We start from the raw sequence: 27,427 nt of genomic DNA, 5'->3' as shown, positions 1-27,427 counted from the left end.
ATGTCTCCATATTCTTGGAAACCTTTTTGTTCCCATTAGTGGTTGTCAGATCTCATGTCTCAAAGGTCATAAATCAAAGTTATTATGTTATATGGGGAAACAGGAAACTATGTAGCTTTAGCTTAGCTTAAAAAGAATTAAATTTAGTGCAAAACGCCAGAAGTTATCAAGTTATAAGTCACAAATGGTAACTATAAGCCATCAAGATCCTGCTCTTGCAAAAAAAAATACTCCCTACCTCTCTTCCTCTTTCTCTCTCTCTCTCTCACACACACACCCATAAACACACACACACACACACACACACACAATAGCAGCCCTGTGATGGGTGGAAGTGTTTGTTCAGTTGTTGGCCGGCCGGCCCAGTGCGGCTGTCAGGAACCGGAGCAGGCGGTGACCGACGGCGGTGACCGACGGCGGTGACCGACGGCGGAGCCGCGGCGAGAAGTCGGGCCTCAGACACGCGTCTGACGCCGGAAACTTCTGACTTGTTTAGAGGTATTTTCAGATAAGGAGGTTTTATTCTGGATTCTCTAGATCTAACAGCCACAGTTTGCAGCATTTTCAGCACAGAGCGCGTTTCCTCATAGGCTGAAGAATAATTGATAATAATTTTTTTTCTATAAAATAATGACATGATCCTCATTAAGGATTTTTTTTGTGGTTTTGGAAAGTTTTTTTTCTTTCCAAGTTTGTAGTCTCAAAGTATTAGCTATACTTCAACTTCAACCAGTGGGTTAGTTAAAAGAGTGATGATTCAGAGGAACTTTGGCGTTTTAATATGGATTTAACTTCTCATGTTCTGAAAATAAGGAACAAACAGCTGTGGAAAAAATGTTAATCTCAGAATTTTGACGTTTTTGTCAGAATGTTTGATTTAATCTGAGAATTTTTTACATTTCAGAAATTTGACCGATATATCAGAATTGTGACGTTTTTATCTGGATTTTGACATTTTTTCCAGAATTCTGACGTTAATCTCAGAAGAAGTTTGAAGTTTTTCTCAGAATGTTTCATTTAATCTCAGAATTCTGACGTTAATCTCTGAATTATGACTTTGACCTTCTGAGATCAAACCTCTGAAGTCTGAGATTGAAGTCAAAAACCTTTTTTTTTTTTCCAGTTAAATTCTCTTTAGTTCTTATCATCTTCAGATGTGGACTCTGAAATCTGAGCCACTTTAATGCGAGTTTTTGTGCAGATTTGGACCCCTGACCGAAGTTTCTGTTTTCTGTGCGTTCTTCTTCCTGGAGGTTTTAAATGGCGCGAGGTTTCGGTGTTTTGCCCCCCAGAGAGGCGTGGCTGGGTACATCTCAGCAGGACAGGCCTGGCATTTATGACGAGACTCTCTGAAGGTGACTGCTATTCAGACTGCAGCTATAACAGAGAAAGTGGCAGTGAGAGCAGTTCAGTCACCAAAGTGAGGTTTCAGATTCAGGGTATTGGTGAGAGCGGTGTTTCAAAGAGGGTTATTTTTGGGGAGGTTGTGGTATTCAAAGAAGGCCATAGTCCCCATTCTTGCCCTACTTGTACGCTGCGGCGTGTCATCTAGGAGGACAGCATATGTCCGCTACACTGACAGCTGATTCTCAGATCAGAGATCACAGACATGTTAGCAGGGGAGTTTAGACTCAGTCAGCTGACCTGTTCATACGCCAAAATAGCACAGAAAGGCTTTGGAGGTTTAATTTAACATGAGTTAAATTAAATTAAATTAAAAGATGTTTAATGACACTCACATAGGACTGGACAATAAATCAATAATATATATATATCTCTATCAATAGGCAGAAAGGCTTTAGTCACTCAGCCTCCCATGGCCACTGAGCTGGGTTGGTGAAATCAACTAACTCACTCACTCTTTGGTTACCTAGCAACAACATTCTGGATAAGAAGCCTCCCTCCACCCGCAATTTTGGTTACCTAGCAACAACATTCTGGATAAGAAGCAGCCTCCGCCCCCAAACTTTGGTTACCTAGCAACAACATTCTGGATAAGAAGCAGCCTCCGCCTCCAAACTTTGGTTACCTAGCAACAACATTCTGGATAAGAAGCAGTCCCGCCCCCAAACTGTGGTTACCTAGCAACAACATTCTGGATAAGAAGCAACCCCCCTCCCCCCCGCCCCCAAACTTTGGTTACCTAGCAACAACATTCTGGATAAGAAGCAGCCCCGCCCCCAAACTTTGGGTACCTAGCAACAACATTCTGGATAAGAAGCAGTCCCGCCCCCAAACTGTGGTTACCTAGCAACAACATTCTGGATAAGAAGCAGCCCCGCCCCCAAACCTTGGGTACCTAGCAACAACATTCTGGATAAGAAGCAGCCCCGCCCCCAAACCTTGGGTACCTAGCAACAACATTCTGGATAAGAAGCAACCCCGCCCCCAAACTTTGGTTACCTAGCAACAATATCCTGGATAAGAAGCAGCCGTTAAGTGCCTCATAACTGCTTAAAAATAAAAAAAAATATTGATGTGGAGTGAAAACTGTGGATAGATCAGGAAATGTCAGTCCACCAGTTTGGCAGTATGTCGGATATTTAAACAAAAAAAAACAAAAAAACATTTAGTAATTATCAATATCTAATTAAATGAAACACATCGTCGAGCCCTAGGCTCACAGAAAACCAGATGTTTCACAAACAACATTGCAACTTTTAATACAACAAAGCCTTTTTTTTTTTTATTCTAAGAAACACCGGAACTGGAAGACATTTTAACGATCCAAAGTAAATAAACAGGACAAGAGAAACAAGAAATAAAATGAGTTATGGAGTCTCTGTAAGCAAAATAGTTTTAAAAAATGATCTAGTTGAGACCATGAATTTGGTCATCCAGTAGAAAGAAAGAGAAAACTTGTAAATCATGCAAATGGAATAATAAAAATGTTTTAATTGATTTATTTCTTATAGACTGGCCTAGCACTGGTCCTTTTCGTCCAAACGTTTGGCTTCATAATTGTAGTGAACAAAAAGGACCAACGACAAAACAGAATTGAGCTTTAGTTTGGTTTATGCCTCGTCATTGTATTTATTTATCTAAAAGTTCACATGGTGTAAAACGTAAAAACCCATTTTCGTTTGAGCTTCTCACCTCTCAGCTGGAGGCAGGAGGATCTGTAGGTCAGGCTATATTTAGCTGCTGCACATTAGGTGCAATCATGTCATTAATCGCTGGATGAATGGTACCCAACTGCTTTTTGCCCTCACCCAACGGAGTTAATGTGTAGCTTTATATGCGTTTTACTTTTCATATCCTCTGAGGATTTCTTTTTCCATGTGTGAGTGTTCCAGGTTTTCCCAACTCTCAGATATTCTTCGCCTTTTTCAGGTTTCTGTGAGTTTGTTTGTGGTTGTGCAGCCGGTTCTGTCGTGTTCTGCTCATCTGAGAGTCTCGTATCTGGCCGGCGTTTGTAATGTAGCATGAGAAAGGAGTGTTTTACGCCATATTGATATCTTTTGTGCGTCACCCTTTGTGTTTACTCATCGCCTACAACCTTTGGTCATTCCCATTTAATGACTTGTTTTATGTGGTTTACTTTATAATCACGTGACCCGGTCATCAGATTCTGGGCATAATGGGTCAGACGATCCCGTAACAAAGCCAGTCTGCCTATCAAATCCTCCTGTTGTCCAATGGCAGCTCAGCAGGTGGCCGTCGTCGTAGCAACTGAGCTGCAATAGATGGGGTTGTTTTAGTATCAAACTGCTGACACATGTATGTTTGGTTTGTTGCACCAATATCATCAAAATGAGTCTTTATTCGCCACGAAACACAGAATTTAAACAATCGTTGCACCTAAAAGATCTCCATTATAAAACACGCGTCTTAACAGATTCAGTTAAATAATCATGTCGTGGATTTGAGACCTATGGTGATTTCTTGTGTACTGTAATTTGGTACATAGTGTGTTTTGTTGTGCAAATTGGAATTATGAAAATTAATTTGCTGACTGTAAGCAAGCCAATTTAAAAAAAAAAATAATAATTCAGCCCTAGGATTAGGTGGGTTCTTTTTGGTGGTATTGAAATTAGTGTATTTTTTAAAACTACACTCAATTTTGTAAAATACACTATATGAAAGAAGTGTTGTGAAACACTTTTTTCACATCACACAAGTCACATGAACACAAGTTACTACTGGCAGAAACGACAAAGAAGACGACAGGAAGTGGTTGGTGGATGATGGCGTTGCAGGTTCTTCTCACGTAAACAAACTTATTCCTGTGTTATTTTAGTTGCATTCGTTATTTCATGGAAACACTGCAAAAAGCGACAAATAATAATAATAAACAGATGACAAAAATCCTCCATAAATGCCCATTTTGAGCAACAAGAGAACCTAATAACAAACTCACGTAATGACACAGCCAACACCATCATGTCTCGGTGTCTCCACACGTTCCACAAATTTACAGGCTCATATGAAACATATTAATTTCTTGCTAAATTAAATTTAACTTCACGGACCTGATGTATGTCTCGTTGAAATGGAGCTTTAGCGAAAATTCAAGCTGGAAGACTCCACCCTCTTCATTCGCCCATCGACGTAATGCTCTTCTCCGACCTCAGCGCTGGACCTCACCCGGCGCGTTCAATCAGCAATGAGGCTCTGCATAAAAGGATCCACACCCAAGCCGTCAGCTGATTCCCAGCTGCGTTCAACCCACCACCTCCCCTTCTCCACCCACATCCTTCAGCTCTAGGATGGCACCCTTTCCTGACCACCACCACCAGTGTCGGGCCCTGGGGGAGAGCATCCCTAATCAGTTATCGGGATGTTCATCGAGTTCACATCAAATCTCAGCTCAAATTAGCTGCCGGGGTCCGAGCGCCAAAGAACTGTTGTTCATTCCTGTCATTAAATCTTTTAATTGTTCCCCTTTGTCCGTCTGAGTCTCTCCAGATTGAAATGTTTTTGCCTTAATGTTGGTTGATGAGCCATCTTGACTCGGCTTCCTGTCAATTTGGTTGATACTCTAAACATGCAAGGTGGGCAGAGCAGCATCCATCCATCCATCCATTTTCTTGCACCCTTGTCCCTCAGTGGGGTCGGGAGGGTTGCTGGTGCCTCTCCAGCTAACGTTCCGGGCGAGAGGCGGGTTCACCCTGGACAGGTCGCCAGTCTGTCGCAGGGAAACACAGAGACACACAGGACACACAACCATGCACACACTCACACCTAGGGACAATTTGGAGAGGCCAATTAACCTAACAGTCATGTTTTTGGACTGTGGGAGGAAACCGGAGTACCTGGAGAAAACCCACCATGCACAGGGAGAACATGCAAACTCCATGCAGAAAGACCGGGGCCGGGAATCAAACCCAGAACCTTCTTGCTGCAAGGCAACAGCTCTACCAACTGCGCCACTGTGCAGCCCGCAGAGCAGCATAATTCCTCTAATACATGTAGATTAGAATGTAAATATGGAGTCTGTGTTGACTCGCTCCTGTGTCTTTTCCTCTCCAGATTGAGAACATTGATGCTTGTTTGAGTTTCCTGGCAGCTAAAGGAGTCAACATCCAGGGTCTGTCCGCAGAAGGTGAGCTGGACTGATGCATGACCCTGAATGTTTGTTTTTTTTACTAAATCAACACTTCACATGTTCTGCTTTCTCTGAAACTGAGTCTGGGGTGCTCCAAGGTGCAATCTTGGGATCCCTCTCATTCTAGATGCTCCCACTACCTCAGGTTGTAAGATTAAATAAGATTAGCTATCATATCTATGCAGATGATACTCAGCTCTACATCACAATGTCACCAGGTGACTCTGGTGACATCACGCTGGAAAGATGCTTAGAACAAATGAAACAGAAACAAAACTGAAGTTATTACCTCTAGACCTAAAGAGGAACAATCCAGTCAGTATTACAGCCAGAAACCAGAGATCAGGCCTGAAATCTGGGTGTAGTGATGAACTTTGACCTGAACCTTCAGAGACACATAAAGACAGTTACAAAGTCGGCCTTCTATCAGCTGAAAAACATTTCCAGGGTTCAGATCCAAGCAAGATCTAGAGAAACTCATCTATGCGTTGATCTTTAGTCAAACATTAGAACATTGACCAACATATTTAATGTGACAAAATGTTATCAGTTTTCCCAACTATTGACTGATGTTTTTTCATGTTTCCACTGTGTAAAGCATCTTAAACTGCTGAAATGTGCTGCATAAATAATGTGGATTCTCTGTCTGACCCTCAGAGATTCGTAATGGGAATCTGAAGGCGATCCTCGGCCTCTTCTTCAGCTTGTCTCGCTACAAACAGCAGCAGCAGCAGGCTCAGCGGCAGAACTCCCAGCCCAGCCTCGCGCCGGCGGCCCAAACCCAGAACACACACCCGTCCCTGAGCCAGCAGAGCAGCGCTCCGGCACAGCTCAGCCACTCTCCGCATGGGACGCCCGCCCTCACAGCACAGAAAGCAGCACAGGCCGAGATGCAGTCCAGGTGAGTCCGGTTCGCCAGGTCAGCGCAGATTAAAGCTGCAGTGTGCAACATAACTTAAAAAATAGTATTTTAGATATTTGTTAAAACTGTCACCTTGTTGTGACTGGAAAGATAATCTCGAAATGCACCAAAATCAACCAATCAGAGCCAGGAGGCGGGGCTTAATGCTGTCAATCAACCTCATGTACGCGCTAATGGTGGAAAACAATTTACAGCCACAGAAAATCTGCCATCATTGGTGGATATGCTTAGCTTTGTCATGATTACAAAACAATAAATTGTCCCAGACGTTATCGCGATAAATGATAATATTGTTGTTTTGAGATTGTTTTCAAGTAATATAACAATAATGGAATAATAATCCAAGAACACATTCTCAAAGATAAACTTTATATTCTAATAACATTTAACGCTAAAACTGGAAGACAGTATCCAAAACAAATAAACAAAACAATAAAAACAAGTAAAACAAATTATGAAGTCTCTGTAAACAAAACTGTCCTTCAAAATAAGAGCTAGTTGAAACTAAAACATCAGACTGAAGATTTTTATGATCTAGTTTTGAAGGACAATTCAAGAGAAAAACAATAAATCACGCAAATGGAAGTTACTGGTATAGTTTTAATTTATCATACGATGAATTGATTTATTGCTTATTGCAAAAGGTCAAGCTATGCTAGCTAACGTTAGCGTAGCCTGTCATGAATGCTGGGCTTCATGGCAGCTCAGCATTCAATCATCTGACTGGTTGTTTCTAGTTAGTACTGGGAGAAGACAAATTATCTGTAAACTGTCACGACAAATTGACAGTTTCAACAAATAAATAAAAAATATATATATTTTTATAAAAATGACATACTGCAGCTTTAACAGGAGACATGAGTGGATGAAATATTCTGCTTCACTTTCTTCAATCCATCATTTTGACATTTCAATCTTCTTGCTCACATTTCATATCATTTAAATTTCTAAACATGGCTTCTCTCCTGTCCTCCTCCACGTCTCCCGTCTCTTTTCTTCTTCTCCTCCTCCTCCAGGGATGCTTGTCAGAGTAAACTTCTCAAGTTTTCCATTGGTCAGAAAAAGAGCTCTAGGTCAGCTTCACTTGCTCTCCTGATTTCCTGCCCTTTCCTTCACCTCACCAGCACTTTTACTTGGAATTACACTGAAAAAAACACAAAGTCTACCACGTTTTTGTCTAGTTATTGGTGTGAATATTGTAGTACACTTGAAATAAGACTGAAGTAACTTTTTAGCAAGATATGTTAACTTGTTTTAAGCCAGTAATTCCTTAAAATTCATGGAAAAGTATTGGCTCCACTGGCAGATTATTTCACTTATTACATTTTTCATCAACATTAAGCAATTATTAACATAAAAAGCTCACATTTCTTGCTGAAACGTTACTTAAACGTAAGTTTTGCCTTATTTCAAGTGGACTACAATATTTTCACTAAAAATACTTGGTAAGATTGTATGTTTTTACAGTGTAGAATGCTAGAAATTGCCTCCAATCAGAGATAACTTATTTTTTCAACCATTATGAGGTTCCTATTGCTTCTTTGTCTGTGATTAAGGGCAATTTCTACTACAAGCACCATCAATAACGCATGAGTGATGGTGCTCCGCAGATAGAAACGAAAGCTCCTGGCTCCACTTTCAGAGGGTTCTTGTCTGTTTCTGGCATCACGCCTCATTTGGCCGCTCTGCTAAATGGGCTGTAAAAGACCTTTAGATAACCCTTAAGTAAGTAAGTGTGTGTGGGTTGGTTTTCTTGACAAGAACGTCCCCCTCTCCGCTATATAATGCGACATTAATAATTAACACAGAACCTGCAGCAGGGATTGTGCGTTTGAAGTGATGCGTGACAGAAACTTGCCTTTGTTCCGTTTCGTTTGGTTTTGTTGACGTTTTGTCGGATTCTCAGCATGAATTTTGCCCTAAAGTAACAACTTTTCCTTGAAACTGAATGTAAGATCTGGTTTTGCATGCAGCCCGTCCCAACATGTGATTTGCTGCTCCTGCTTCCTGTTGACACAACGGCCCCTAACATGTGGTTCAATGTCTCCATCTCCTGGTGAAACTGTGTAACTACAACGTGAAGATGTTACTGTTAGATTACCTGATTATTACATTGTGTTTATGTGTATTTTAGTGTTAAAAATGTGTGTTAAAGGTAATAAAATATTAAAATATATTGTTTTTATTATCAGTTACTGTGAATGTGTTTGTTAAAATTTGTTTAGACATAAAATGCTGTTTTTATCAGATTCAATACTATGCAATGTCAGCAAAGTGCATTGACAGTCTTTAATTAGCCATGTTTCTAGTAGCATAGCCAGTGTGTTTTGTCATAAAAACAGACAAATTTAGCACTTTTTCTATTTGAATAAAATTTATAATATTTTATGGAGGAAATCTTATTAAAAAAAGGAAAGTAAGAAAAAAGAAACCTGGAAGTTTCAGTTTGAAAAGTTTAAAATTTGCTTAATTTAATTTAATTTTTTTAAATTTTGAAATTAATCCGAAAAATTTTCTAGAAAAAAGTAGAAAACTTTTAACGTTTCAAACTTAGAAATTTCCACGTTTTATCTAGAAATTTTCTGATATTAATCTTATTTTACTCCTTTTTTCCACCTCTCTATAGTAGCCCTAATACTCCGTCATATGGAACCGTGTAGAATTAAATTAATAATATAAAACGTTGCAGTCTAGGTTAAATGATCTGTCCAGTGGAATAAATTAACCAGCAGCACAGTTGGGAAAAGCTTTAAATATAAAATGTTTGATTGTTGATCAGATCGAGATGTTTTTACTTAAAATATTGAATATTTGCATTAGAATGTCAAAACAAAACAATTTTTCTCTTTTGTTGTTTGACTGTTGAATGAAACAAAATATAACAGATGTATTCTTAGGAGACTTTTATAAGAATTAGAAATGTACAGCCTAAACCGGTTCTTATCTGTTCTGTGTGGAAAAAGTCTGAGTTAAATCAAATGTTCACACATTTAAACCTCCCTTGTGAGAGCTCAGATGTCTTTACTCCCCTCCTCCATTGTTTTTTTGTTTTTCTTTCTGTTCTGTTCATCAGACTTCCTGGCCCGACAACACGGGTGTCCACTGCTGGCGGTGACGTCCCAGCCAGAGGCTCGGTCAGCGCTGCTGGAAACCGGCGCAGTCAGGGCTGCAGCGACAAGACCAAAGCAAGTTTACATCCCAACAAAGGTGAGAAACTTAGAGGTGCCTTCAAAGGTGCCTTTTAAATTGTACCAGAAAAATCCTTAAACAATTTCCACTTAACATATCTTTGTTGGAGGAAGTTCTGCCTAGAGTTTCATCTTATATTTTAACAAAAAACACAAAAAGATTGGCTAGCGTGATCATAATTTTTTTTATTTATTCTTAATTCCAGTAATGCTTAAAAAAAACCCGACCCTGTTGTTGGAATTGCTAGTTTTACTGTTTTATCGATTGTTCAATGAAATCATCAATAACTTTAAAAAATATGCTTAAATGAAGTTACAATTTGCAGTTTAATTATGTTAATCACTTTTTCTATATGACTGGTTTAGGAAATTTCAACCTTATTTCTAACCTAATGCTTTGTGTGTGGTGTCTGTCAAAGAAAAATAAACCCTGTGGCAAAAGTAATGCCAAATATTTTTATTTAGCAAAAAACGGGAATTATGTTTTTTCAATAACTCATGAGCCCTAAAAATAGATTAGCATTGACATGAGACATCTTTAAAACTGTTCAAAATGTTCTGAAGAAGCACGTAAAACCAGAAATATCAAGAGCCCCAAATACAGAACCCTGAGGTACGCCAAAATGAAAACGGTTTAAATGTATAACTCTGATATCCATGGTGAAACTTATGTGACTGAGACCAGTGGGAGGCTTGGTCAGCCGTCATAGCTTCTTGTTATGCACCCTGAAAGACATGCATGTAATGCCAGATATCGTTATTTAGCAACAAGCATGTGAGAAATGTCTTTTTCCGTAACTCATGAAGAGATTAGCATCGACATGAGTCATCTCTAAAACTGTCCAAAATGTGCTCAAGTGGCATGTAAAACCAGAAATAACAAGGGCCCCAAATACAGAACCCTGAGGTACGCCAAAATGAAAACGGTTTAAATGTATAACTCTGATATCCATGGTGAAACTTATGTGACTGAGACCAGTGGGAGGCTTGGTCAGCCGTCATAGCTTCTTGACGACTGACCAAGTCGTCAAGAAGCTATGACGACTTGGCTTCTTGACGACTTGCCATGTCTTTCATGGCATAACATGCATGTAATGTCAGATATTATTTAGCAACAAGCATGTGAGAAATGTCTTTTTCTGTAACTCATGAAGAGATTAGCATCGACATGATTCATCTTTAAAACTGTCCAAAATGTGCTCAAGTGGCATGTAAAACCAGAAATAACAAGGGCCCCAAATACAGAACCCTGAGGTACGCCAAAATGAAAACGGTCTAAGGAAGCCCTGTAATTTGAAGCAGCCGCACAGAAGGAATGATCGGAACGATATGGAGAAAACCACGTTGAGGCAGAGCGCGATACGGCGGCCCAGCACCTCGACCTGATGTGGCGGTCAGCGTATCAAAGGCTGGGGTTCGGTCCAGCGTAAGGACAGAACATTCTGTGTCGCTCCGCACCACATCATTCGCAATTCTGAGAATAGCTGATGACTTTTACCGAACCCTGATTGAAATTTATGCTGTTTTTGCTCAGAGCTGCGGTGGAAACGAAGACCGACTCCCCAAAAACACTTCGGCCTTTATCAGCCCGCTGCAGCCGGCTGAAAGTGTTTATTTTATTAGAAGCAGCTCTCAGTTTTGGTCGAATTGTTAAGCCAGGAAAGAAAAGCAAGAGGATCCTCTTAAAACTAGAGTGCAAACATGTTAATGTTCTCCTGCAGCTCCTCTGAATCCCTTCAGCACAGGAAACGACGACTTAAACGAAACTATAAATTTGATATTGCAGCGTAAGTTTTCTCTCTCTAAGCCTGTTTGCATTACAGGCTTAATTTTTTCACAAGCTGTTTCTGGTATTTGGCAGCAGATTTAGCATAAATGGTGCTGGAAGCGACCGTTCAATGGACCCGACCTTTATATAGACTTTGTTAGTGTCCGACGTCTAAACTCATTACCCAGAATTACAGGGAGTTTTGACCGCCCAGAGAGAGAGAGAGAGAGATGTCATTGTGTTAAACAGTGCCAGGCTAACACTGCAAAAACACAAACCATTACCATTTCTTCTGTAGTTTCTAGTGCAAATACATGAATATAATTCAAATAAGACAAACCCAAGATGTAGGAGCTTGTTTTAAGTCGTTAATATTGATGAAAAGAAATAGTTCAACTAGCAGATTTTCACTTTTGACAAGACATTTTTTCCATAAGTGAAATAATCTGACTATATTCAGTACTTTTTAATTAATATTACGGAGTCATTTACTTAAATCAAGCTCCTATATCTTCCTCAAGAGTTAATTTGTAAGTTAGTTTTGTCTTGTTTCTAGAAAATTACAAAGTACCATCTACTTAACAACCCTGAACAAGAATCAAACACGGAGAAGCAACATTTAGATTTATATCGAACAAATCTAGAACTCCACCCAGAACAACTGGACCCAACATTTAGGTTTATGCCTCACTAGTCTTACCAAACACAGAGAACCAGCATCTAGTTTTACCAAACCAAAGAAACCCCTACTAGTTTCTATACTATGGACTAAGTATTTTTATTATTATTAAACATGGGGAACAAATATGTAGTTTTATACTTTTACTTTCGTTCTTTTGGTTTGTTGTTTTGTTTGTCTCTCCTTCTAATTCAGTAAAGCACTTTGAACTGCCATGCTGCTGAAAATGTGCTATATAAATAAAATTACCTTGAGCTTGATTGACGGCGCTAAGACCCGCCCCCTGCCTGTGATTGGTTGTTTTTGGTCAGGAGCGCTGCATGTCATCATCAGCTCAGGGATTGGTCTTTTCACAGATTATCTGTTTCATATAACAACATGCTGCCAGTTTTAACAAATATAAAGGAAACATCTAGGGCTGTTGCCTTGCAGCAAGAAGGTTCTGGGTTCGATTCCCGGCCCCGGTCTTTCTGCATGGAGTTTGCATGTTCTCCCTGTGCATGGTGGGTTTTCTCCGGGCACTCCGGTTTCCTCCCACAGTCCAAAAACATGACTGTCAGGTTAATTGGTCTGTCTAAATTGCCCCTAGGTGTGAGTGTGTGTGTGCATGGTTGTGTGTCTGTGTTGCCCTGCGACAGACTGGCGACCTGCCCAGGGTGACCCCGCCTCTCGCCCGGAACGTTAGCTGGAGATGGGCACCAGCAACCCTCCCGACCCCACTGAGGGACAAGGGTGCAAGAAAATGGATGGATGGATAAGAAACATCTTTATAAAAATTACATACTGCAGCTTTAATTGATTATTTGCTGTTAAATAAGTCTGTCTTAGTTTAGATCCAGAAAGAAAGAGTCCCTTTGTTCACACTGAGTAAATAGAAGCTGTTTTAAGGTTTCCCGTTATGCTGCATGAAGGTGGCTTCTGTGCGTAAAAGCTGCAGGAAATGGTGTCGGCTGCATGCAGGCGGACTGGGATGATACCGTCTGCTGCTCAGACTCCCAGGAAGAGCAGAGTGGAAATAAATGAAAAAATGTCCAACATACTCCAAGAAGGGAAGCGTTTTTATAAGCATTCAAAGGGAGCGCATGCACTGTAAAACCTAGTTAGTTCTCCTTACTTAAAATGGCAGTATTATGTATTTTCCAGGCACAATCAAGTAACTTTAATTTCAATTATTATAAAAATGATTTATATATCAAATATTACTTAAAAGAAATTTGACTTTGTAATTTAGCACCATGAAATTGGAAAATGCGTCCGTCTCTTTAAGAAGCTCCTGCTCTTTCCGAAGCTCCGCCTTCAGGAAATCATCACAACATGGCTCCTCTATTAACCCTTTAACTGTGTTTTCACCAGCATTTCACTGAGAAGTAGCTTATAAAATGAAATGCTCAGTTCCAACAGGTGTTTGCTAATTGCTGCTGGCTAGTCTGAAGGAGCTGACTGAGGGGGAGCTGCACTGAGGCGTTTTTCACATCTGAATGGTTTCCATGGAGATTAAAAGATGTCTTAAATATCTTAAAGAATCGAGGCAACACTCCAGGTATATCAAAAAAGTTGATTTTACATAATAAAAAAATATGTAGAAACTCATTGCCTCAAATTTTCGCAGTTTTCATTAAATTAACTGAATGAGTAACATCAACTTATGCAGTTTTAGTGAGCATAGCTTGAGTTAACTTAAGAAAAAGTATGTTGTAATTACTTGGAAAACGAACATGTCTTCATTGGAAATATTTCTACACTGCAAAAACACAAAATCTTACCACGTATTTTGGTGAAATTTCTAATTCAGATATTTCTTGCAATAAGAAAAAATAACTCAGGAGCTTGAGTTATAGGAGCTTTTTAAGTAAATAATTCCTTAATATTAATGGAAAAAGCTTCATTTAGTAGATAAATTCATTTATTACAACACATTTTTCTTACAGGTTACAAGTCAAATAATCTGTCAATAAAACTTTTTCATCAATACTAAGGAATTGTTGACCTGAAACAAGCTTCTATATCTCAATGAAAGTTATATGTAAGTTTAGTTTTGTCTTATTTCAAATTAAGATATTTGGACTGGAAACTAAACCAAAAATTCTTGGTTAGATGTTATGTTTTTGCAGTGTACCTCTGCATGTTGTGACAATCGGTGGAAAACATTATAATGCTTGGCATAAAGAATTGCAAAATGCATTTGCGGATTTTGAGACACTATTACATATTGTGCAGTTTCATTTTAGGTTGCTAAAGATAAACACGCCACACTTTTTATTTGTAAAGGTTGAAAGCCGTGCCTCTCTCTCTCCTTCCAGTTGGTAATTACATGCTCCTTTATGTTAGCCTAACAAATTAAAGCCTTTGCTCGTAACATGACGAAGTGCGATAAAGTTAGAGATGTGATGGCTGTGCAGAGTTAAAAGTGACCGCAGTAGTCCTGTTCCCAAACTCCGCCCCTGTCCTGTCTGCGGACCGCACTCCTCCTCCCTGAACGCCACTTTGAGCCTCTCCTCTCCTCTGCTGTCCATCTTCTTTCTTCTCTACTTTCCTTTCCTGCTTGATGTCTGCAGCACCAGCCAGGTTTGTCAGCTTCCACTTCTAAATCCCCTCCAGAAATGCTTACTTTAACAGATTTATACAGTTTAGATTAGTTTCTTTTTACGCAACCAATCTCTATTTGTTGGTTTTTATAGATTTTTTACCTAACTTGTAATTTTGCATGCATGTTTAAAGCGTTGCTGCTGCAGGTTCAGATGTTCGGGCCGGAGCTGTTCTGTGTCAGCGGCTGTGACACCAGAATGAAGTCATGCTGCCAGGCGTCCTGCTCTGCTCTCTGTTTAATAGGAGCTGACAGAATCTGGGTGTTTGCTAATTTACACTGAGCAGAGAGAGCGCACTGCAAAAACACAAAACCCTCCTACCAACTGTTTCTGGTTTCTAAGTTAAAACTATCTTATAAGTAACTTTTTAGCATGATGTAGGAACTTGTTTTCAGTACATATTTCCTTAAATTGATTTATTTCTGACAAGTGAAATAATAATGGTTGTGGTATTACAATGTTTTCATCGATATTAAGGAATTATTTACTTTAAAAAAAGCTCCTTTTTCTTATAACTAACTCAGATCAAAATATTGAAATAATCTTCCAGTGGAACTTTTTAAAAAATATATAAATATTTAAGCAAGTTTCTATATCCTGGTAAAAAAAAGTTACTTGTAAGTTAGTTTTGTTTTATTTATAATATTCACAGTAGAAACTAGACCAAAAATACTTGATACGGTTTTTTGTTTTTGCAGTGTATTGTTTACATATTAAATAAATCATTATTAATCGTTATTTCTTAAAGCTGTTGCAGTTCCTTGTAGTTTTTCCAAATATTGAGGGCTATTTTCACTTTACCATGAAGTATTTATGATGCTATGGATTCTTTTTAGCCTTCTCCTGACTGATACCTTTTGTACAAATACATCCTTTGTAACATGTTGGCAACTCTGACTTAAACCAAACAATACAAATGAGTGATATCAGCTAAACTGATGTCAGAACTATATTTTAGGTTGTCTTGAATAAAGTTTTAGCTGAAAGTTGTGCACATTTATGCAGTTATTGCATCTTTTTAAAACGGTTTTATCCAAAAATCTTTTTTTGTTCCCTGAACACATCTACTTGTTTCATGAAATGTCTGATTATAAGTGAAGTAATCTGCCAATGAAACCAGGACTTTTGATCAATTTTAAGAAATTATTTACTTAAAACAAAACTGAAAAGTTACATGAAATGTGCCAAGATATTTGGACTAGAAGCTAGACAGAAGAACGTGTTAATATTTTGTGTTTTTGCAGTGCAGGGTGCACCTGTGTGTTTCTGTGTGGAGTTTGGACGTCTGCTCCCTTTACTGAGTGACCAGCTTCCTGATGAGCTGTGGCATCACAGTTTGAGTGTATTCATATGGAGAAACTTTAAAAAAGAAAAAAAAAATCACAAAAGCTTCCTGTCCCTTTTGCTTTTTGGAGCACAAAGCGTGAGGAGCGAGAGGGAGCCGACTGAAATCAGATACGGAAGCAGAAACACCTGCAGGGTGAACGTGGAGCATCAGTGAATGAGTGTAAATAAAAATAATGCCTAACCATGTTTTATTCTGGATAAACTTTTTACATTTTTTATTATGATTTTTTTTTATATCATAATAAGTTCTACTCCATCAGAAGGCAACATGTCAAGCCAATGTGGGAAATGGATGCTAAGCATAGGTGGGATATATGGCCCTTAAAGTTTTATTACAACATTTTTTGGTTTTATTGTAACAACAAATAAAAGCGATAAGAACTACACTGTAAAAACACAATTCTACCAAGTATTTTTTGCTGTTTTCTCTTGCAGATATCTTGACGGCGCAAGTTACTCAGCAGGTTGTTGCTAGGCAACCAAAGAGTTAGTACATGTCAGCTACCTAGCTTAGCTAGCTAGCGGCTAATGTCTTTCCTCTGCCCACATTCCCCAGAGTGCTGTGTGGCTCAGTGAATATTCTATATATTAAAAATGCAATTATCTATTGATATTGATCACATGTCCAGTGTGATATGTTGTTATTGATCACATATCCAGCCCTACTTCCTGTATGTCCAAGCGATTTGTTCCCAAGTCGGGCAGTAATATCTTGTGACTGGTACAGTCATGACTTTGGCAGACTTTTGATCCGAATCATCAGCGGATGCCTCTTTTCTTTTTACCGCCTGTTTTCCGTCAGCGCTCCAGCCTGCATTCGCCTCAGTTTCTGGCCCTGCAGATGTACACAGCTCCAACCGTTTCTGCTTAACCTGGCAGGCGTGCTCAGACATGTATGCACAGACGTTTCGAGTTCTGACACTGTGTGAAATTGCAACCCCTTTTCCTCTGGTGCAGACAGGCTTGAACACATGCGTATTCACAGACGCATGAGTGTGACGAGCTGTGAAAAGAACTTTAGAATCGATTCTGTGTGAATCCTGGACAGGCTTTTATATTATCCTCATGCTGAGAGGAGAGGACCCAGACTTAGAGGATGTTCAGACGTATAGGAGGTCGAGGAAGGGTGGTCTGCTTTTCATTTTAATCTCTAATGGCCGCAGCAATTAAGCAGTTAAGTCAAACACTTAAATTCTTCCAGCATGTTTCCTAAATCAGCAAAATGAACAAATGTGGCCAGCGCAATTTTAGGATTCGGCCTCAGGCTGCACGGGGTTGCTTAGTTAGTGACCCGTTAGCTAAACCACATGAGGAATAAGTTGTTTATTTTGGAAGGAAACTGCTTCCTTACTGGCTTTTTTTTCAGGAAATGGAAAACAAAAAAAACATTGAAGTAGAAAATCTAATTTTATGGTCATTGGTGTGAGTCATTTGTTTTTCTAGCTTATAATATAAAGTAATTTGTCTGACACCATTCAAATAAAAATCTATTTAAAAAAATGGAGTACCACATAAAAAGTCAGTGACTAATTTAAAATGAAAAATAACTAAAACATGAAAAAGATTAAGTGGATAACCTTTGACCTTAATGTTTTGATTTGAAAACATTCTGGGTATTTAGTAGTACTGGTTCTGGCTCTGAAGCCGTTTTGCAGAGTATCAGACAACCACATTCTTTCATTCAGTAATCCTCAGCTAACTGCGCCAAAGCAGGACTGGGATCAATCAGAACAGGCTAAAGTTTCACATAATGAAGTCATTTTAAAATTTTAAAACATCTTATGGGAAAACAGACAACAAGGGCAAAAAGTAAGCATTTGCTCCACTTATTTTTTTAAAGCTAAAGGAGGTGTATTGTGCAAATTATTTTATCAAGTTTTTGTGCTGCCATTTTGTTTTCTGCTGCTCCTAAGAACAGTCCAAACGCTTAAAAACGCACCCTCACATAGACAGATTTTGGCAGTAAGTTGATGCTTTTTAGTGTCTGAAAAGGAGGCGTTTCAAAAAAACCTCTTGAGTGTAATGTCACAGATCAGCAGGCTCTGCCCGTTACCTAGCAACCCCGGAAGCCCAGCGGGTTACCTGGCAACCCCGGAAGCCTAGCCGGTTACCTAGCAACCCCAGCAGAGTTCCAGCATATTGGTCGTCTGGTTTTATGGCTGTAAAATGGCAGCTGGAAAAGACGAGTGTTTTTGTTGTTGACTCATCGTTCAGAAACCACCTGCTGCTGTGTTCTTGTTGGTTGCGCAGGAGACTCCATTTCTGCTTTTCAAAGGTGTACGGTTGTATAACTGCGCCATCATGGGAGTGTAAGCGTTGCATTTGGACTGCATGCCTAGCAGCAGCTGATTTGGATTTAAAGTGACAAGATGCCCTGAAACGGCTCCAAATAGGAGGATTTTGTGGAAAAAGTGTGGTGAGCATGTCTTGTTTCGCCCGTAGACCTGCTCAACGAAGCAGGTCTGATCAGAATCCCAAGTTAATCAATTTTCTGTTACTTTTCTGGAAAACATATCTCTCTTTCCCCGACTTGGCAGCCTAACTGGAGCATGTCAGTCCTCGTCCCTTACGGTCCGGTCTTGTCGGCGACACACTGGCTCCAAGTCAAAAGCCTCCCAATGCCCATCGCATCTCTCTCTGTTCCTTTCTGACCCAAAATCTAAGCTGACCCAGTTCTGTGGGAGCCCGGACCTTCCTGCTGGCCCACATCAAAGCCTCATTCACCCCAAACCTGAACCGCATGACCCCTTGCTCCCCCCATTCTGCTGGATGTGGTTCCCATCTTATTCAGCTAGCACCAATAGGAAGCCAGCTATTAGAAACCTGACCCACTTTGTTAATAGCTAACTACTAGCGCATCTAATTGGGCCCTAATTACTTCCTAATGGCTGCTTTGTTTCATGCTGCTCACATTAAACGCTGAAGAGGAGGAGAAAGCGAAGGCTGTTTTGTGAGTGCCGATTTCCAATTAGGACATGAAAGAACTGGCAACATGAATAAAAAGGGAGATCCTCATGAAAATGTGCATACTGTATAAAAGTGTGGTTGTTTACCACTATGAATAAATGCTGGTGTGAATAAAACATTCATTCTTTGATACTTTATATTGAATGAGATGTAATTCAGAAACGTCTGGAGTTTCACTAAGCCTTTTATTTAAATACTTGTCCAGTCATTTCTGATAATAAATGAAATTTCTCACTAGGCCTGTGCAACAATATCCGATAAATTGTTACTGAAACAAGGAGATGTGATGAGGAAACTTCTTAAAAAACAAGAATGTGGCTCCGCACTGCAGAAACACAAAATCCTACCAACTGCTTTTTGTTTCTATTGCAAATATCTCAGCACACATATCTTACACATTATGACAAAAATAACTCATAAGTAGCTTTTCAGCAAGATGTAGGAGTTTCTCTTAAGTCACCAATTCCTAAATGTTGATTAAAATTGACCAGTTCCACCAGAAGATTATTTTACTTTTTCATCAATTTTAAGAACTTTTTAACCGTGACTTTTTAATCAGGGGTTTGTTTTTATATCTTGGCTTATGCACAATACGAATAGTCTATTCAAAGCATCTCTAGTTTCCAATTGTAATCAGATAACCAAACAAATAAATCATGTAAACTAGAGAAAACGGCTGCAGGAGAGACTTGTGTTGTCTCATGCAAACTAAGGTGGGGGTCTTCGTCCGCCCAGCTCAGGCCCTCGCTCTCTCTCTCTCTCTCTGGCAGTTGGTGTTTGAATATTCAAATGTTGCCGGTCGGAGCTGCGATCTGCATGTTGACCATCTCAGAAACCCTCAGGATAGTTTTACTTTCAGACAGGCTACAACTTTTAGCAGGAAGGTCTGTGTTTGTTTTTCGCTCCTCCGGCTCCCGGTAAGTTCGCCTCCTGGGTCACGTGGTGCAGATTTACGCAGACGGGAACTAAAGTGAGGTGTTGCGAGATATTATTTCTGTTTTTAGACGAGGTTGAGTTCATGTATCTTTTTTGCAGAGCAGAAGGACTCTGACCAAAAGCAGGCCTTATAAGTGCAGCAGCACCGCTTCTTGATGTGGCTTACTTGGCGAGGCTTGAAAGCACTGCAGTCTGCTCCTCACTGCTCTTCTAAACAGTTTATGATGGACTCCCTTATTGTTATTGCTGAGGGTTTTTTACAGCAAACTCATGGCAGGTTTATCCCTTAACACACGGGTGTCGAAACTTTTTGTACCAAGGGTCAAACTCCCCAAGTTGAAGGTCCTCAGGAGCCAAAATTAGCTTTTTTCTCCAATTAAAAGTGGAAAAATAATGTTATTGTGATTACTTTCTTCTTTATCTGCACAATAATAAATTAAACAACTAATAATTTAATGAAAGAGGCAATAATATGACATTTGTCTTAGGAAATTAGTTTTTTTTTACATATGTGATAGTATAATATTAGACAGATAAACTCTGAAAACAACCAATCAAAAACAACCAATCAGAGCCAGGGGGCGGGTCTTAGTGCTGTCAATCAACCTCATATACACACTGTTAAATGTGTTACAGGAAAACCGTTTATCTGCCGTCATTAATGGCTACGCTAACGAGCCTCAGCATTCACAACATGCTATGCTAGCTACATAGTGATTGACAGCGCTAAGACCCGCCTCCTGGTTCTGATTGGTCGTTTCTGGAGGAAGAAGACAGAAGAGCTCGATTTTTTTTTCCACGTTATCTGTCTTGTGCCAAACTGTCACAGCATGGTGACAATGAAAAAAATATGTAAAAAAATATATGACTGTGGTTTTAAAGATCTGCTGCAGTTGGATCAACCTTCCAGACCTCTCAGGTCTTGTGGTCCTGGTTCTGGTTCTGGTTCTGCTCTGCAACCCCAGAACATGGAGAAGCAACATTCAGCTTCTATGCACCACAAATCTGAACAAACTTCTGGAAAACTGCAAAACTGCTGAAACACGGAGTACCTTTGAATCTAGAATTAAAGCCTATTTCTTTAGAGTTGCCTTTGATTAGATGAGTGTTTTCTTGATGATTCTGATATTTGACAAAATTTAATGTTTTTTCATTGTTCCATATTTGACGACTGTATGATGTAAAGCACTTTGAACTGTCTTGTTGCTGAAAATGTGCTACACAAATAAACTTCATTGTTTGGTAAAATGTCTGTCCTTTGGTACAGATTCCTTGGAGGGCATGACCTCACAGCTGTCTGTGATGACTGAGCATGCTCCATCGTCTGCAGTGACCGTCGGCTCCTCCACCAGCACCCTATCTGCTACCTCTCACCTGGCTCCTCCATCCTCAGCCTCCCCGTCTACTGCCATTCCCCAACCCAACAGCAGCAGCAAACCCTGGAGGAGCAAGTCAACGAGCGCCAAGCACACCAACGCCCAACCGCCATCGTCCACTAGCAGCCCGGCATCCGCAATGCAGTCCAACAAGCCAGAGAAGGACGCATCGACCAAGGTTGAAGCTCCTCCTAAAGCCGCCACCCAGAAGTCGATGCTTGAGAAACTTAAGCTGTTCAACAGCAAATCGGGATCTAAAGCGGCAATACCCCAACCGGACGGCGCCGCCCAAGTCCGGACGCCTGTGGAAAGATCGGAAACCGGATCCAACACTGACCCTTTGGAGGAAGAAGATGGCAACCTTCGACCAGGGATGAATGGGACGACAGCTTCGACAACCGCCAGCAGCCCCAAAATTGCTCTGAAGGGTATTGCCCAACGCACTTTCAGCAGAGCTTTGACTGCCAAGAAGGGTTCAGTGAAAGGCCTGGACAAGGAGAAAGGGAAGGAGAAGGAGAAAGGGAAGGAGCTGGGCAAACGTGGCCCTGACAGAGCGGAGCTGAGGGGGGAGGAGCTTAAGGAGGAAGTGGCGCCCGCTCCTCCGGATGTGGAGGCGTCCAACAAAAAGACGTCCAAAATTGCTAGTTTCATTCCCAAGGGGGGAAAAGTAGCCAAAAAGGAGAGTTCCACCCCAGCACAAAGCGGAATACCAAAGCCAGGAGGCAAAGCCCCGGGAGCTGGGGGCAAAGCTTCTTCAGCAAAGGAGGCGGCGGAGAGGCCTCGGAGCATGCGCCTGGGCGGAGGCGGGCTCGCCATGCACCGCGGCCCTCTGGACCGAGACAGGGACAGCAGGCACTCCAGCTCTACCTCCAGCTTGGCCTCCACTGAAGGGAAGCCCGGCGCCGCCCCGGTGGCGGGTTTAGGCACTACGCAGAGCACGGCCAGCAACACTGTCAGCGTGCAGCTACCTCAGACGCAGCAACTGCACAGCCACCCCAACACGGCTACCGTTGCACCTTTCATGTACAGGTAGGAGGCCGGATTACCCTGCTAGCTTAAATATTAGCAAACAGCTGGAAGGTTTGCTTTTGGAGGAGCAGCTGTACGAATAGTTGCAAGAGTTCAGATGATTTTAATCTCAGAATTAAGACTTTTGAGCTCATAATTCTATTTTTTTCCTCATAATTTTGACTTTTAATCTTAAGATTTTGACTTTTGAGCTCATAATTCAGATTTTTAATCTTGCAATTCTGACTTTTTTCCAAAATTCTGACAGGATTCTCAAAATTTTTCAAAATGTTGTCTCTTTTTCTCAGAATTCAGAGTTTTATAATTCTCATTGAAATACATTGAAATCCAGTAAAACATATCAATTATCTTGCCTTTAACCAGCCTTTTGCCAGTTTGAACACAATTAGAAAACATTTTGTAACACAGAAAACTCATTTTCTTTTGTTTGCTTGTCAAATATATAATTTCTCTCTGCATTATGTCAACTTTGGCTTCCATAAACAATAATCTTACAAAGATGCAGACAAGTTTTACTGGAAATAAACCAAACGAAAGTGTTATTTCAATGCTAAAACATTTTTTGTGGATAATTAGTAGTTAAAATTCAGGTGTTATTTCTCCTCACTGACTCTAACTGCTCAGCTGAGGGGTCGTAAGTCAACAAGGACAAAGTCTGGAGTTGGGCAAAGAGCAAAGGCAGCGTATGAGCGAGGCATTCAAACGTCACACTGTCCAGCCGCAGCGCAGTATTGATTTATCCTTCAAAGACAAAACGTTACTGAAGTCTGAGGCTTAGCAGGCATTCGCTTCTCACCGCAGTCACAAGACTTGAAACGCAGCAGATTTAAAGTCTAATCAGGTTTATCCCTTCTTCGTGACAATTTTCTGAATATTAGGTTCCCCCTAAGTGCGCCATAATTCACAATCAATGATTTCCTCACTTTAATCACTCACACAATTTGTTTTCCGGCAGAACACAAACAGATGGCGAGGGAACGGTGAACTCGGAGAGCGGCTCAGTGGGAAGAGGCGGAGACGTTTCCTGCACAAAGACCAGCCAGACCTCCATCGAAGACCTTTCAGGTAGGAACTGTCTGCATCTGTCCACAGTTTACATTTCAAATCTCAGTTTTTTAAAACGATGTTTTGTTCAGGTGAAGACCCAGAGACCAGACGGCTGCGCACCGTCAAAAACATCGCAGACCTTCGGCAAAATTTAGAAGAGACCATGTCCAGTCTGCGGGGAACTCAGGTCACTCACAGGTAAAATAATAATAAAAAATACTTATTTAGCTATGACTACTTACTAAACCACAACTGACTGCACTTACTTCTATGTTAAGATGAGAAAGTATCAAGTAAATTTAATTTTAATTATCTTTTTCAAAAAATGTCTTGTTATTTTCATGAGTGATGGTGATAATACTCCAGATGCACCGATCCACTATTTTCACTTCCCATACCGATACCGATATCTGACAGGTTTTTCAGCCATTTTGTTCATCCCTAGTTTCAGTCTACCGCCTATTTTTTGTTGCGGTTCTGTTAATAAAATGATCTAAGTGAGTACTCTCCGTTTGATTGTTGTTTATAAAACATTTTTTTTCTTAGTACTCTGGAAACCACCTTTGACGGCAGCGTTACAACAGACATCAGCAGTGGCGGCGGCGGATCGTCCGGCAACAGCAGCAGCGGCGGCGGGAGCGGTCGAAGCATCCTCAGCCTTACCTCCGCCCGCTCGTCGCTCTCTCCGTGGCGACTGGGGCAGTCCAGCCCTCGTCTGCAGGCGGGCGACGCCCCTTCTGTTGGGAACGGCTACGGCGGGCGAGGCGGGCGCTACCTGTACCCGGGGCACCTGCGGAGGCAGCTGGCCGGCAGGGGCGGCGCTCTGTGCAGCGTGGAGCTGGGGGACAGAGCCGGAGACGAAATGGAGCTGGACGGCCCAGCCATGGAGGTCACCGGCTACATGAGCGACGGAGATGTGCTGAGCAAGAACGTCGTGCGCACTGATGATGTCACCAGTGGGTAAGTTGGTGGATGCAGCAGATTGTTTTACTTTACTTTTTACTTTTACTGTTTTTGTTCTTCCATTTGGGTTTCAACTACTTCTAAAAACAGCCTTCAAATAACAAAACAGAATGTAATGTTACAAATCAGCAGGAACTGCCCGTTACCTAGCAACCCTGAAAGCCTAGCCCGTTACCTAGCAACACAAACTGAGCTCCAACATGTTTGGTCAGCTGGTTTTACCACTGTATAATGGCTGCTGGAGAAGACAAGCATTGTTTTGTTGTTGACTTATCCAGAAACCACTTGTGGCATTTTTGTTGGTTGTACAGGAGGCTCCGCTTCTGCTTTTCAAAGGTTGTATAACTTATAGTGACTTATAGTGACAGCTAGCCTAAATCTGAAAGGAGCTGAGAAAAGGCAGAACTGATCAGACTGAAATGTCATCATCTAAGAATAATTTTATGCAAATGAAAATGTTTTGAGTAGACCATGAACCTATCCTAACATGTTCAGGGAATTATGAGAGATCACTTTTAAAGGTTATGATGGATAATTTAGTGTATATTTAATATACAAGTTCAAATGTTGAACTTTTAATGGTTCATATACAATTTTATAACAAACCAGAAGAGGGCAGTAGAGTTCCTTAATGACTGAACTACACATACAGAAAAAAAGTAATCTACCAGTGGAATTAATACTTTTAAAAATACATATTAAGGACATATTGACTTAAAACAGGCTTCTACATTTAATTAAAAAGTTACTTGTAAGTTAGTTTTTTTTATTTTAAGTGTCATAAGATATTTTGCACTAAAAAATAGACCAAACGTCCTTTGCCAGATTGTGTGTGCAAATTTTATAACAACATTTATCTGCAATGATTCAAAGCCAACATGCAGCATGTTCCATCAGATGCATTAATGCTGATCTTCACTGTTTATGTTTCGTTCACAGAGCCACTGTTATAACATGCTCTTTGCATATTTTGGCTGTTACACTGATCCAAAGCTCTGCTGTCATCATTGTTATCAGATGAAGCTGTAAAAGGCGCCAAGTTGGCGAAAGATTCAGATAAAGTTTGGAAAACATCTGCATGAGTTTGAACTGATTTCCAAGACGAGCCCAAAGCAGAGGCACCTTCCCTAAACCCAGAAGCCCAGCTTGGTGTTTGGAAGCTAGTGCTTCAGTTTCATGTCTGATTCACATTTCCTGGTAACATATTGATGTTATCAATATTTACAGTAAACTTTATTTTTTAAGACTTAAACTGACCGACTAGATAAAATCTTCTGAGCCAAATCGTTACTAATTGTGATCAGTAACGATTTGGCTCAACGATTTCAAATTAGGACTTTGAGGTTGCGGGCTGCACAGTGGCGCAGTTGGTAGAGCTGTTGCCTTGCAGCAAGAAGGTTCTGGGTTCGATTCCCGGCCCCGGTCTTTCTGCATGGAGTTTGCATGTTCTCCCTGTGCATGCGTGGGTTTTCTCCGGGTACTCCGGTTTCCTCCCACAGTCCAAAAACATGACTGTCAGGTTAATTGGTCTGTCTAAATTGTCCCTAGGTGTGTGTGTGCATGGTTGAATGTCCTGTGTGTCTCTGTGTTGCCCTGCGACAGACTGGCGACCTGTCCAGGGTGACCCCGCCTCTCGCCTGGAACGTTAGCTGGAGAGGCACCAGCACCTCCTGACCCCCATTAAGGGACAAGGGTGCAAGAAAATGGATGGATGGATGGAATTGGAGGTTGCCTCTGTTGTTTTCATTAAGGTTTATTGATTAATTTTGAGATGTTAGAGTGAACATTTCAATATTTTGATCTGCGTTAGTTCACAACATAGTTTTTGCTCAAAACAAAAGATTATTTATCGCAAAATAATTCCTGGATTGTAGGAGGATGTTTTCATGCTCTATTCTTTACTGTAAAAGATGCCAAATGTCACCAAGTATTTTTGGTTTAGTTTGTAGAGTCAATATCTTAGTAAATTAAACAAAACTAACTTACAAGTAACTTTTGAGGAAGATTAATGAGATTGTTTTAATAATAATTCCTTAATATTGATTAAAAAGTGCTGCTGGCAGATCATTTCACTTAAATCAAGGGGAAAATGTCTGACTGTAGTAAAAAAATCTACCAGTAGAACTGCTACTTTTACTACAAGCATTTTTCTTATGTCTGGTGTATCAAGATATTTAGACTCCAAACCCGACCTAACTTGGAAAGATTTTGTGATTTTGCAGTGAAAATACAAAAGACTGAAACAGAAATACAAGATTACTGTCTGCACTGCAAAAACACAAAACCTTACCAAGTAATTTTGTTTTTACCGAAACATTTTTTCCGTGTTATAAGTGAAATAATCTGCCAGTGGAACTAGAACTTTTTAATCAGATTTAAGGGATTATTGACTCCTGTGTCTTGGAAAGTTACTTGTAAGTTAATTTTGCCTTTTTTCTCGTGTATAAAAAATATTTGCAATGGAAACTAAACCATATAAACTTCAGATTTTGTGTTTTTCCAATGCAGTGATTAGATGATCTTTAAATAGTTGCAATATTTCCCTTTTTCTACTTTCAAGTCCCTTTGAAGTCGTGTTTCTAATTTTTCTTCTGTTTTGAAACCATTTCTCATTTTTCATACACTTGACACCATCATAAAGCAAAGAAAATCCACAAATCCTCTGTTGTTAGGATCCGTCTCTTGTTGATGTCTGGACTGTTTGACAAATGACTTTCTGTTGACGTTTCATCCATGTTAGTCGATGTCTGTAGGTGAGAGCCATCGCATTTTTATGAAGCTTTAGCAAGAAGTGATGGATGACGGGAAAATCAGCTTTTATTTAAACAGAGACTATGTGAGGCTCTTTGTTGTGTGTGTGTGTGTGTGTGTGGGTGGAGTCACCCTGTGGGTTAACCATTTAAAACAGACTCAGACTGATGATGACCTCCCACTTTCCTCTTCATCCTCGGGACATTTTGCGGTTCCCTCGATCGCGAGCGCGTCGGCATCCAGCACAGACGTAACTGGTTCTTCCACACCGGAGCTGCGACGTTTACCCACAGAGGAGGAGCTGGTTGCTTAAATGCACTG

At 40.5% G+C, this 27,427-nt stretch overlaps 1 protein-coding gene across 6 annotated transcripts in view; it reads left to right on the top strand.

Annotated features, from left to right (window-relative positions):
* nav2a (neuron navigator 2a) overlaps positions 1–27,427 on the top strand; it is a 266,796-nt gene that overhangs the window by 172,027 nt on the left and 67,342 nt on the right. For 5 of the 6 annotated variants that reach the window (XM_081605471.1, XM_081605469.1, XM_008405962.3 and 2 more), the window contains 8 exons: positions 5,473–5,545; positions 6,206–6,449; positions 7,487–7,543; positions 9,544–9,677; positions 21,208–22,345; positions 23,301–23,410; positions 23,482–23,590; positions 23,939–24,352. In XM_081605471.1, the coding sequence (XP_081461597.1) occupies positions 5,473–5,545; positions 6,206–6,449; positions 7,487–7,543; positions 9,544–9,677; positions 21,208–22,345; positions 23,301–23,410; positions 23,482–23,590; positions 23,939–24,352 (2,279 nt within the window). The remainder of the gene's footprint in view (positions 1–5,472; positions 5,546–6,205; positions 6,450–7,486; positions 7,544–9,543; positions 9,678–21,207; positions 22,346–23,300; positions 23,411–23,481; positions 23,591–23,938; positions 24,353–27,427) is intronic. The other variant, XM_081605470.1, reaches the window with a different exon arrangement.

This window comes from Poecilia reticulata, chromosome 3 (assembly GCF_904066995.2).
Source record: "Poecilia reticulata chromosome 3, P_reticulata-male-v2, whole genome shotgun sequence".
NCBI lineage: Eukaryota > Metazoa > Chordata > Actinopteri > Cyprinodontiformes > Poeciliidae > Poecilia > Poecilia reticulata.
The sequence above is the reverse complement of the archived record's forward strand: the minus strand, read 5'-3'. Positions and strand labels throughout refer to the sequence as shown.